This window comes from Pseudochaenichthys georgianus, chromosome 5, assembly GCF_902827115.2.
Source record: "Pseudochaenichthys georgianus chromosome 5, fPseGeo1.2, whole genome shotgun sequence".
Classification (NCBI taxonomy): Eukaryota; Metazoa; Chordata; class Actinopteri; order Perciformes; family Channichthyidae; genus Pseudochaenichthys; species Pseudochaenichthys georgianus.
The window spans coordinates 18570190-18583758 of record NC_047507.1 but is presented as its reverse complement, the minus strand read 5'-3'; the positions used below and the strand labels follow the sequence as shown (position 1 = coordinate 18583758).

Genomic DNA, 13569 nt, shown 5'->3' with positions numbered 1-13569 from the left:
AATTATTATTGCATTTAAGATTATACAGAATATTTATCCCCTCATTGTCATCTACAAATACCCTGGGATCTTGGAGCTGTATTATTCATTTTTGATAACTTGCCAATGTCAATTATAGGAATATTTGGAAAAGTTTGACATAAACAAAATGCAGCTAGTTAACTGCCGCACTGCCGATTGAGATTGGTTTTATTAGAAACTGTTCTACAAAATGTTTACATATATTCAAAAGATCTTCACCCTGTAAAGCAAGATTTGATCAATGTTTTAAACCGGCATTTATGCAATGAAATATTTTCAGACAAAAATTAAGGTACCTTTGTTCATGTCTTCTTTGTATATATTTTTTTATTTTTTTGCACTTTAAAAGCATTTAATAAATCTAAGAGTTGCATTAATGAAACATGTCATTCTTCAATTGAGAAGCCAATATTTTATTGAGAGTTGACATGGTGAACTTGTTTGCAAAGTTCTTTCATTTACACGTTCAGCAGTTACAGAGCAACAATATTGTTCATTTGGGGTCGTGTTCACCTGATGTTTTCTGTTTTAACTCTATTTTTGGTGAAATATGGTCTTTACCTGCTGAATACTCCATCATACTCACCATAGTAGAGCATTTTCTGATACCAGTGCGTTCAGACTAAAACAGAACAATGTAAAGTTGTGGTCCAAATAGCTAAAATATGCGCTGAAACTTGTTAATAACCGAGGGGGCCTGCAGATTCCAGTTATTCTTCGTAAGCTCATGACTACGAGCGTGTTTCGTAACATAGTCTGTCTTTTATTTTTATACTAACATTGATAATAGCTCCTTTGATGTGTCTTTCTTCGGGGTCAAAATGAGTAATTCCCCACAGGTTAAAAGTTCATTCTTTACAATTTTACCACAATGTTATTTGATCAGTTTGCTCACTTGTCATAGTTAATTTGTCTAAACTACAAAAGAGCCTCTTCCTTATGCAACTCCATTAGTTAATGAGACATTATTACCAGATAACGTTGAAATAATTTAAAGTATGGCACATTGTTTATTACGATTGGCATATAAAATAAAGACATTACAGTATGTATCAGTAATATGAATAAAACAAGCACAATTTTCTTTTCATAAATCTTGTGAAAACAGACGTAAAAAAACACGAACAAAATAGTTTTCGATCCTTAAATGTAAGTAATGTCATTTTATAGCATTTACATGTTACACAAATGGCTATTGCCACCAATTTTAATGCCAATGATACAAAAGAACAATATACAAAATGATATGAATAATACCCGCACCTTCTGTACAAAAACTATTTAAAGTTGAGACTTCAGTAAAAATATAATCGAAATAGCTCTGTTAAAGATATACTCTTTGTGGCTCTGCCAACAGGCTTTCTCAGTGTTGTTCTTTATTAATTGGTATTCCATTGTCACACCCAACTCGAGTTTGTTTGTTTTCACCAAACACTAACTTGTGCTGAATTGTTTCCTTCCTGTGTGTGCATTAAATGCACATTATTATGGTGACAGTTCTTCTAATGTCAGACACACTTAAAGGTGGGGTAGGTAATTTTGGAGGAACCAGCTCGAGTGCACTAGAATTTGAAAATACACAGCCGGAAAAAATCTGCCACTTCCTTACAGAGCCCCTCCTCCAACACACACGAACGCGCACATGACCAATGAGGGCACGAGATAAGTTTGTGCCCCGATGGAAGGCTGACAGGCAGTTAGGCCGTCCAGTTATTTTAGCCGGGCCGACTAAAATGATTGGTTGTGCTTTTTTACAGTATTACGGCTTCCACAGATGACGTTTTTTTTATGGATTTTTTGTCAAAGCACTTAAGATATTCTTTGCTATCGGGATGTTAAGAGCATGGAATATAACAAAAAGTGTATCTCGAGCCGGTTTCTCAAACTTACCTACCCCACCTTTAAAAGCATTCCATGGATGGAATATAACAAAAAGTGTATCTCGAGCCGGTTTCTCAAACTTACCTATACCCCACCTTTAAGTTAAACTTAAGGTGCAGGCAATGTCCAAAGTTTGAATCGGACAATAAGTGCTGGACAACAGTTCCTCTTTCATATTACTGCTTCATGTAGCTATATCCACAATTTGAAATTCAATTTCACCTACAAGTGACTTAAGTGTTGAAACGGTATGGCTTATTTGGCAAGTGTTTATCATGGTTAATTTACTCTAGAAGTTGTACAACCTGGATAAAACAAAACACTAATTTTCTCAACACTTTTTCTTTACAAAAGTAACAGTTTAAAATATGAGTGTGAATGCAAGCATGCTGTTTCTTTATGAAAAGCAGGTTTTAAGGTTCGCTTGATGAAAGAGCTGACACAACTAAAAGATACATTAATTGATCAACAAAACACTAATACATGATGCATTGTGAGGATATTAAGTTTTTCATGGTTACCTCATATTCTGGGAAGTTTTAATGTGCATTTGTCGCTGAAAAATGTATCAAGTCAAATCTAACAGATTAAATGATTAGGAAAGTAATCAGTGGTTTCAGCTCACAGCGACAGGAGTTTTCTGAATAGGTTTGAGGCTTTGTTTGTTTTGTTTGTTACTATTTCACATTGGCTATTTAGAACATATTTCAAAATGTTTTGATGGACTATTAAGTATTTTGAATATTTTTTCTTGAAGATCATGATATGTGGCTAAAAGCAGATGTTCCCTTTAAAGTTAGGTGGATATTTTATCTTTACACTATTTTTGTCAGAATTCAAACTCTCAAATGATTATTACAGTTATTTAAATGACAGAAAAGCATAATTCTTTTGTTAATGGATAATTTGTATGCCTTATAAACGTATGCAAACAAAGATTGTACTGGTCGCAACCAGTATGCTTTAGCAACCAAGGACAGGGGGGTACGAGTTTTAACATAAACACTTGGGGACCACAGCTTTAAAAGGAGTCAGAGCACTGGCTTGAGGGCATGATTATCTATGACTCATGATGTTCGGAAAATCTGAAGCAGCTCCAGTTTGCTCATTGTCACTAGGACACTACGCCGTCAGATGAGGTCAACTTGACCATTTCAAGTCCTTTCTTCCCTGATCTGTTCAATGTCAGGTCTTCAGTTGGAGTACATAAGAAAGAGAACCTCTAAAAAAGAAGAATATAGGTTTTAATAAATACAAATAAAATAACATTATTAAATATTTAACTATTATACGAACAGCTTACCTGTCGCAGTGTACCAGGAGTAGTGCACACCCTATACAACATAATTAGAGGAACCATGAGTGTGGAGGAGAGAGTAAACCACCAGCCGAGAGCATATCCCCACCAAGGATACTCAATAGTGTTGTTGAACTTCAGAGGAGTGTATTTGATCAAGGAGAAAACAAACGTTCCCTGAAAATAGTCATGGAGAAGTCAGTTAAAGTCTGGGGTTAGACAATGAACACAATTATGTTGCAATGTTCCCCAAATCTCCCAAGCTATAATAGACTAAACGATTTTTATTTGTATTATTTTATTTATTCTACTAATTCATCCAAAAAATAAAAAAGTATAATTCATACACACAAAGATAAACAAAATTAGTAGAAGCGGGAGGGCTGAAGCATAGCTTATGGGAAGTAGCCCTCCCGTGAATCATCTTAATATAAAATTGGCATTATTGCATCAAAAACGTATAGAAATTAAGGAGTACAAAGAAATAAAGACAAACTAGGAAACAAATTAATTGAAGTTAGGGAACAAATAAATAAATGCATATATATATATATATGAAAACTAGATAAAGGGTCATTTTCTGCACATGTCAATAATAGCAGTTGACTATCTTTTTTGAAAAGGAAAATACTATGTATAAAAATATATATATGTACACATGTACTTGGCAAATAAATAATAATATATGCATGTAAACATTGTGGACACTTATTTTCAAGTGACTTTTTTAAACACACAAAATATACATAAGCACCATGTTCAGGTGTATAAGTACACAAATGCACTCATACACCAATACAAATATTACAAGGCAACCCAGCTAGCGGGGAACGTTCTCACTACTTTGGCTAACGTTACCTATTGGTTCTAATAAGGTTTTAAAGAAACATTTTAATCTGATGTTCAAAGAACCTTTTTAGGATGTTTATTTTTTCAAATAATGTTCCTGTAAGGTTTAAGGTTAACTAAGACATAACGTTTTAACTGCAAAATTCAGAGGATGTTTTGAGGATGTTATTGAGGCCTGAGATGACAGAAAGTTTATTTATAAAACGTTCCTTCAATGTGATATGTTAACAAAGGTGGAACGTTTTGCCTTCAATATTCTAAGGATGTGTTTTGGACGTTGTTGGGTAACACATTAAAGATGTTCTTTATAAAACGGTCCCTCAATGTTACATGATAACCAAAGAAGAACATTTTGAAAGCAACATTTGGATAATGTTTTCAGGAGGTTATTATTTTTTTATAAAATGTTCCTGTGTTGCGAAATATTAACAGGGTCAATGTCAGATTTATTTGTAGTGCGCTTTAAAAAACAAACTTGCTGCATTTGTTTGAAAAGGATGTTTAAAATAAATTACCACATTTTCGTTTTTAAAAAAAACAAGCACGTAATTCATGATAGTGCATGTTTGCGTAGGCATGTCTGAGTTCCCAGCTAGACATTGTTGGTTCTAAAAACATTCTGAGAATGTTACCATTCATTGTTCTAGGAATGGGTTCATCGAGAAGTTTTGTTTTGGTTCCTAGAATGTACTTCTGAAAGGTAGGATAACGTTCTCTAAAAACATTCTTAAAATGTTTGGTGATAACATTGCTAGAACATTATACCCCAAGTGTTTTTGTTGTTTATGCACATATCTCTATGGTCATATGGATCGAATAACACTTAGAAAACCAAAGACAGACATTTAGAAGAATGGACCGACTATCACTGCCCGTCCCTGAAACCCCTGTTAGTGGGTTAGTGCCCCCCCCCCCCACCTGCCTGCTGGTCTGCTCTACACGGCTGGGAGCAATCTCCAATCAACCACACCTGCAACCTGCTCATCAGCCACACTATGAAAGCCTGCAGCCTGCACTCATTCCCTGCCGGATTGTTGCCGTGAACGGTTAGTTGCGTGCCGCTCTACCTTTTTACCAGCATATTCTTTGACAACTTTGCCTGCTTTTGCCTCACACTCATTGTTGGGTCTCTCCCAGGAGGAATCCAAGGCCTGCCACACAATCAAGACCAGCCAGGTCTCTCCACCCACCCTGGAACAACTGTTTCCCACTGCTGCCATAACCAACCTCCACTCCCAGCTCCCCTTTTCTAATAAACAAATGTTACTTTCACCAGCTGATTCCGAGTCATCCTTGTACATGTGTTAATAGTCAAATTCCAATAGTTAAGTAAACTATCATAATCATCCTAATGACCACAGTGGTCAGTGCACTTACCCAGGAATTTTGAGTTGAACAATATTATGTCTTTATGTTCTAATAATGTAAACATATTTTAGTAAATTGTTACCACAGAACATTTGCATACTTTTTTTTAACATAAACCATGTTATCCTTCTCTAAAATAACATTCTGGCAACATAAAAAATCTAACTTGCAGCTGAAAATGTTATCACCAAACATTTTAAGAATGTTTTTAGAGAACGTTATCCTACCTTTCAGAAGAACATTCTGGGAACCAAACAAAAACTTCCCGCTGAAAACCTTCCTAGAACAATGACTGTAACATTCTCAGAATGTTTTTAGAACCAAAAATGTCTAGCTGGGAACTTCCAGGGCGGAAATAATAATTCAATGCATAACGATGAAAGGAAATAAGAAGGAAAAATTAAATAAAAAGTAATGTAAACAATATTACATAAATAAACAAACTGAGAAGTTATTATTTAAAAAAAAAAAATGGATGTTATATATTATATATATATAAAGTGAAATTATAGTCCTGAAATAAGTCACTTGTTATATCAGCCAAAACCTCAAATGAATAAAATGTTTTCCAACAATAGAAGTTTCGTTTAACAAGTGATGAGCATCAAACCCCAATTGACCGCTAAATCCCCCCCGATAACATGAATAATGGATGTCAAGCTTTGGCTTTCACCACATGTGGAAGGGGTGAATATAAATTGATATGGAGATGTTTTTTTTGTTGTCTATCTTGAACCAAAAACAAAAGAGAAAAGGGTGGAATAGATTAAACACTGTGTTTATTAATTGATAGCAGATCCACAGTATGGCAATTCCCCTCTAAGTCCTGGATGTCCCTGAACACGTTACATTCTGTTTAAATGTTAAAGTGCGGATCTCTACGAACTTCATTATGTTCTTTTCCCTACGGTAAATCGCAGGTACAATTTGATCTCACTTTTAAATGTTTGCCACTTGTGATATTTCACAGGGTTGTCAGCATAAATGCGATAGGCAGTGAGCTACAAGTATGATAAATATGTTTCTGCCATGGTTTCAATCTAATTGAGAACTATCAAACAATCAATGAGTTTGGTGGTAGCGTGGGATCATGGGAATTTGTCTTGGCAGTCATGTTCTCACTCTCGTTAGGATTCCTTCAAGTCTTACTGGCATAGCTTAACTATGTCGGCAGCCAGGCTGCATATCATTTGAATGAGTAAACTTTAACTGACTCACCATGCATATTACTGGAGTGACATACTTCAAACAATACTTTATCAGGGATGTTGGCTTGTAGCCGATCATGTCCTCTATGTTTTCGTAAAACAGGTCTGCACCTGTAAATAGATTGAAACGCTTCAATAAGGGAATTGAACATTGCACTGAAGAAACCTCACAGACGCTTTTTGTTTATTAACTCACCGTATATCCATCCGATACAGAAAGACTGCATACTGGCAAAGAGAAGGAGAGTCATCCCACTGCAGGCATAGTAGTCAAACACCTGGAAGATGTACAGCCCACCCTGTGTGTGAGACATCAGAGTTGTTGTGTTAGGGTCTTTCAACATGAGAACAAAGGTTATTGTTAAAGAAGTGGCTTGACATTTTAATAGGATCTTACTTCTGTGATCATCACTAGGCCGACGAAGAAGCTAAAAACACTGATGGCAAGGAGAAGAAGTTTACGTCGATGGCCAACGTAGAAGAAGGAAGGGTTTGTGTCAGAAATCGCTGTAACGATGGCTTCCAGTCCAACAAACTGAAACACAGAACCCACAGTTACGCACTAACTCTACATACCGTTAGCATTTTGAGGGCACATCTCTTTCAATACAGCACAATCCTCTGAACAGGTAGTATTATTATAATGATTAATGTGATATCTTTTGTAATCTGGATTCCTCTGGATCTGGTTCTGCAGCGAAACACACATAGTGAGTAAGTATTGATATACACAAGCCAACATTTCCTCTCATAAATGTTCTCAAAATAAATTTACATTTTTAATAAATTTTTCTGCATCCGAACCCTCAACCTAAATTCAGATCAAGACATTACGACTTATCCCTCACCCTATTGAAATTAATTGAAACAAGTTCAGTGGCCATTTGATACTGGCTTGTACCATCTGTTAGCTTGTTTTTTAGGTATCCTGCGAACCCACAGATATTCAAACATGCAAAAAAAACAGCAGCGAAAACATGACTAGAGGAAATAAATGGATCTATTTTTAACTGTCAGACAACCGCAGAACTTTAACAAAGGGCAAGAGATCATAAAGCCAAATCTACAAGTTCATTAAGACTATTATGCAATCTATGTGTAATAAAATAAACATGTATATATTTTAACCAGGTGAACAAAAGACCAATATTTTGTAATTGTTTTGGATGATTATTAAAAAATATAACATCTCCAAATAATATATATCTACTGCATATTCATGTATTAAAGAGAGAAACAAAATGTCTGATTCTTGTTCTCTCAGTGCTATGGAAGGGTCTGCTTACTTCACTGTCCAGTCCCAGTAGGATGATCATTACAAAAAATAAAATCGCCCAGAGCTGAGGAAAAGGCATCATGGCGACCGCTCGAGGATAGGCAAGGAACGCCAAGCCAGGACCTGCCGTAAGAATTTGATGGTCAAAATAAATAATGGATTTTTTTCTGCTGTGGAGTCAAATTAAAATTTCACATTTATGGAATGAGGAGCATTTTGTGCTATTGCTGATCTAAACCTACAATGCTATTCTTATTGTCTGATTAATAACAGTTGTCTACATTCTCACCTGACTTTGCCACTGTTGATATGTCTGTGTTCTGCTCATATGCCATGAATCCAAGTGCAGAGAAGATGGCAAAACCAGCTACAAAACTGGTCCCACTGTTTAGAAAGCACAAGTACACACAGTCCCTAAAAACAAAAAGACACAAATATATTTAAAACTCCATTACTCTGTATTAGGGCTGCACGATATATCGTGCCGTGACAATAATCGCGATATGTGCATGCGCAATTTTTGTGATCTTTTAAAAAAAAATCCGTATTATTTATTTAACAATTTGTTTTTAGGACTTGTGATATTAAGTAGGCAAATTAACTCAAACACGTCATGTTACAATTATTTTGCTGCTTGCTACACAACTAAAACTTGCGCGGCTCTCATGTCAGGGGTACTTGAGTGAGTGACATGCAGGCTCTGCATGCACAGCAAACCACCAATCACAATCAAATCTCCAAAGCAAACGGACCCCGTGATTAAAGGTAAAAACACTGAATAAAGTAGTTTCATGTGTTCCTCCAGGGCAGTTCGAAGCTAGCTCAGCTTGTTGCTCTGATAACTTAAGATCCAGAAGTCCGTGACTAAAATCCTTTAAATTCATCCGGTTAAATATAGTTAAAAAAATACCAATTGTATAGCATTAAAGTTCAAGAAAGGATGGTTTGCGGAAAAGAAAACGGTCTTTTCTTCAATTCCTGTATGTTTTCATATCGCAATATATATCGCAGGGGGAAAAAAATCGCAATGTCAGTTTTTTCCAATATCGTGCAGCCCTACTATGTATTAACATATAACACGGTCACTCATCACATCCTAAACTGGGCTAAGAGGGCTTGGTAAAGGTATGGCATGGCTCCGTAATTCTGAGAAGCATTTTTTAAGAAACTTCACTTCACACTCTGTGTTTCCTTTGTGTAAACTACTCCAAAATATGCAGCCTAAAATGGGCATTAGAGATGTTCTGGCAAACGTCTCAAAACGTCTTGTATATCTCCAGAGACCGTTTTGCTATTGAAATCACTGGCGCTACTGAAGCTGCTGCCTGGGCAACTTAGTGTTAGACGTTTTCTTTATTTCGGTGGGAATCAACAGTACCCACACTGGAAAAACACACTAAATACATTTTATTTAACTTACTTGTAACAATTGTTGTCATACTTGTTATAACTGCCAAGCGCAGTAAGACACCCAATGCAAATAGCATAGGAATAAAATATTTGTGTGCCAGCATCCATCCACACCTGAAAGACAAAAAAAGGACACGTTGACATCTACAATAAATTACATATGAAAGGCAGTTACTGTTTCTGAGAATCCACTGTATGCTGAACACTTTGTTTTGCTAATCTTTTACACTGCTGACGACTTATGTGACATCAGAAAAGCAATCATCTGCAAAAACAGTTACATTGGAACTTGTGATGCCATTTCATAAAGTGTATAATTAACGAATCCGTTCAAACTCCAAACTCAGATTACCCTTCTCTTTTGCATGTGTATTCAAATAAATTCATATATACCTATGTTTTTCTCATTAAGTTGAATGCAATAATATGATGAAACAAAAAAGAAGCTTCTCCGGGTTCTCAGCAGGAAACCGATGGACTGTCCACTCCAAGTAGGGAATGAGTCCTTACCCCAAGTGAAGGAGTTCAAGTATCAAATCAAATCAAATTTTATTTGTAGAGCACATTTAAAAACGATTTTGGTCGAGCCAAAGTGCTGTACATGTAATTTAAACACATAAAAACACATTACATCACAATAAATCACAACAGATAAAAACAACACATGGAACAGTCAGGAGTCGTAACCCCACTCTAACTAGAATCTCGGGGTCTTGTTTTCGAGTGAGGGAACAATGGAGCGTGAGATGGGCCGGAGAATCGGAGCAGCGGGAGCGGTACTGCAGTCGCTTTACCGCACCGTTGTGACGAAAAGGGAGCTGAGCCAGAAGGCAAAGCTCTCTGTCTACCGGGCCATTTTCATTCCTACCCTTACCTATGGTCATGAAGGATGGGTCATGACCGAAAGAACGAGATCGCGGATACAAGCGGCCGAGATGGGTTTTCTCCGCAGGGTGGCTGGTGTCTCCCTTAGGGATAAGGTGAGAAGTTCAGTCATCAGGGAGGGACTCGGAGTTGAGCCGCTCCTCCTTCGCGTCGAAAGGAGCCAGTTGAGGTGGTTCGGGCACCTAGTAAGGATGCCACCTGGGCGCCTCCCTAGGGAGGTGTTCCAGGCACGTCCAGCTGGGAAGAGACCAAGGGGTAGACCTAGGACCAGGTGGAGGGATTATATCTCTACGCTGGCCTAGGAGCGCCTTGGAATCCCCCAGTCAGAGCTGGTTGATGTGGCCAGGGAAAAGAAAGTTTGGGGTTCTGTTACAGCCGCTGCTTTCCTGGTGCTATTAATTCTGTTGTGCGTGTGTGTGTGTGTGTGTGTGTGTATGCAAATGAGCTGTAAGGTTTCCTCGATGCCCCACCCTCGCACCGTCCGAAGAGGTCATTGGACTGACGTCATCCAATCCCTGCCTGCTTCCGGCACATCTTCCGGGGGAGGAGTACAAAGGCCGGGGACGAAGATCATTCTGGAGGCTCTGTGTTGTTAGACAGGTGCCTCTAGCCTCTTGCTATGCTTACTCATTGTACTCGTTAATACTGTGAAATCCTCTGTGCTTAGTTATACTGCTTAGTAGGGTGTTCAGTAGTGTTCTGTGTTTAGTGTTGTGTGGGTAAAGAAGACCCAGGTTAGCTCAGCGGTTAGCGCCTGTCGGTTTAGCAGCAGCTGTGTTTTTGTGCAGCTTTTTCATTTTACTTGTACCACGTTTAACGTGATGTTTTGTTTTCCCGTTTGGGTAATACTTATTACGCTGGATAAGCTGCAAAACTCTCTTTTGGAGTTCTCTTTTTGTTGATTGTTAGACAATCCGTTTGGCATTTGTGTTTGTTTCAGGCTGCCTGCCTGTCATTTGTTTCATCCTTTTGTAATAAAGCCACTTATAATTATTACCAATCCCATTCTGGTTTTGTTGCTTCCCTTTGGTTTCCCTAGCCCAGTAGGGAATGTAACAGGCTCTCTGCTGGAACTGCTACCCCCGCGACCCGACCACGGATAAGCGGGAGAAGATGGATGGATGGAAAAAAGAAGCTTCACACTTTGCTTTAGTTTTCTGATTTTATCTCCGGAAGATCTTAATTTTCATGAATGCTTGTTCAGATAATGTGTGTTTGTAAGGATAGGATCACCCGTAGATTAAGAAGAGCCACATATCCTCCAAACAAAGAAGTGGTGAAGCGTGTTCATACCTGTGGATCGCTGAGGCGGGATGGATCTGGGTAGAGGTAGAACTTGATCCCATTTATGGCCCCTGGCAACGTAAGTCCACGCACAAGCAGTACCACCAGCATCAGGTATGGAAATGTGGCAGTAAAATACACTACCTGTGGAAAAGTGAAAGTTAGTTTGTGGCTTTTAGGCAATGTCAAAATATGAAAGCCATTTACAAAACAGGTGTGTGGTCTGGGCTAATGTGCAACATGACGGACTCCGTGACATACTGTAGGTCCCCTGTGTAGATATAGAGCCCTGTTTTAGGATCCATGCTATTGTTGACGTACATATATTTTGAGTCCCAAATAGTCCGAATAATAGAGTGATTAAATGTGACATTTTGATTGTGGAAAAATAGTTATTTAATATTAAATGTCTTATACATAAATGTAATCCACCCAACCAATCAAGGGATCATCCACTCATCATTCAGAGAATCGATGACAGAGCAGTTTCAATTGCGAATGATAATCTTTGGCAAATTTCTTTGTAGTCATCTCCTCACTCTAGTATACCTCTTTTCCATTTTGATTTACTTGTTGTTCCGGGAAACATTTATGTTCAATCATTAACTTCTTAAGAGCACATCATATTGTCAATATTTAATGAAATGGTAGTGAAAGCGGCAAAGTATCCGGAAAAGTGGTATGATTGCACTTCCAGTAAAGAGGATAATTTGATCTAATGCATTGTCGTTAAACAGTTAAATAGTTGATGGTACTTTACATACAACATACAAAATGCTCAGTTCTTTGACATACCTTCCCAGTTGACTTTACTCCTTTCCAGACACAAAAGTAACAGATGATCCAGGACAACAGAAGACACAGAGCCAGCTCCCATCGTATGCTGCCTAACTCATGGGCACTTCCTGTGATATTCAAAACTCTCTTCCTGCAAATAAAATGTTCAGTTGTAATTCAGAAACGTCCAGATGTTATTGCCATATTTGGATTTTGTTTTCTTACTCACTCCCAAAACTCTCTCACTGGTGATGTAGAATTTGCAGCTACAGTCCAGTTCAAATAATCATCCTTTCGATTAAACTCCACACAGGTCTCTGTTGCAAATACAAACATCATCAAATGCTGCCTTGGTCAAAACCGTGGAATGGTAGACTTTTCCATATAGCCTAGTCTATCAATGAAGTAAATACATAGACAGGTATGACCATTCAACACTATTTGTGGTCCTGAAGAAGACATTTTTCTATGTTTCTAGTTTGGAAGCCAATCATGGTCCTGTGCGTAATTTACAGTGTAATAAGAAAATGTAAAGCTCCAGAACTCACTTAATGAGTATGGACTTTTCAGGGAAGTAAAGGATGTCTTGTGTAAGTGAAACATTTAAAAATAAACATTTTCCATGAGAGACCTGTCTGGTAGATACTTACTTACAAGTACTTAAGATTACATATATGTAACATAACATGAATTGTATCACAAAGCCAGTCAGAGTTAAACTGGCACCTCAAGATTTAAAATGTTTCCAGTAGCTGACATTTAAACTTCAGATCCATAAGATGTTGCTGCAATGACCCACACATCAGATTAATCTCTCTAGAAAACAAAAGCAAGACACTAAACACAATAAACAGTGGAATAATCAGCAATTATTTTACTAAAGGTCCATCATAATCCAGTTATTTGTTTAATTCAATGCATTCTTTTCAGTCAGATCACATACCTGTGTTCCAGCTGTTTCTGCAACTGGCCCAGGGAAGCTCAGAGTTGAAAGAGGAGAAGAGATAGAAGAAAGCCCAGGCCAATATGATGATGTAATAGATGCTGGAGTATAAAACAACCACCTGATGGCCAATGCCCATACCTGCCATACACAAACAAAAAGCACAACAACAAATAGATAAACAAACAAACAAACAATCAAACAGAAAGACAAACAGCAAAGGTCTTTAAGTCACACGCTCAATTCTTGAAGGTAGTTAACGTTAAGACCAGACTAGTTTCAAAAATGATACACAAACAAATTATAAAGCGTAAAGATAATTTTAATTTCAATACAAAGAAATCCAATTTATAACATAATATGAAATTAT

General features: G+C 37.4%; 1 protein-coding gene and 1 long non-coding RNA gene across 4 annotated transcripts in view; one reads left to right on the top strand and one right to left on the bottom strand.

Moving 5' to 3' along the window:
* Nucleotides 1-418: 418 nt before the first annotated feature.
* LOC117446298 (sodium- and chloride-dependent GABA transporter 2-like) overlaps nt 419-13569 on the bottom strand; it is a 54161-nt gene continuing 41010 nt past the window's right edge. For all 3 annotated transcript variants that reach the window (XM_034082432.2, XM_034082431.2, XM_071203125.1), the window contains 12 exons: nt 13200-13340; nt 12486-12573; nt 12275-12407; nt 11489-11623; nt 9321-9424; nt 8190-8314; nt 7911-8023; nt 7022-7159; nt 6821-6923; nt 6635-6735; nt 3206-3376; nt 419-3124 (listed from right to left, as the gene is read on the bottom strand). In XM_034082432.2, the coding sequence (XP_033938323.1) occupies nt 3017-3124; nt 3206-3376; nt 6635-6735; nt 6821-6923; nt 7022-7159; nt 7911-8023; nt 8190-8314; nt 9321-9424; nt 11489-11623; nt 12275-12407; nt 12486-12573; nt 13200-13340 (1460 nt within the window). In that variant the 3' untranslated portion in view covers nt 419-3016. The remainder of the gene's footprint in view (nt 3125-3205; nt 3377-6634; nt 6736-6820; nt 6924-7021; nt 7160-7910; nt 8024-8189; nt 8315-9320; nt 9425-11488; nt 11624-12274; nt 12408-12485; nt 12574-13199; nt 13341-13569) is intronic.
* LOC139433818 (uncharacterized) lies at nt 3384-5323 on the top strand. Its single transcript, XR_011643221.1, has 2 exons — nt 3384-5094; nt 5186-5323. It is a non-coding gene; the product is annotated as an uncharacterized lncRNA (long non-coding RNA).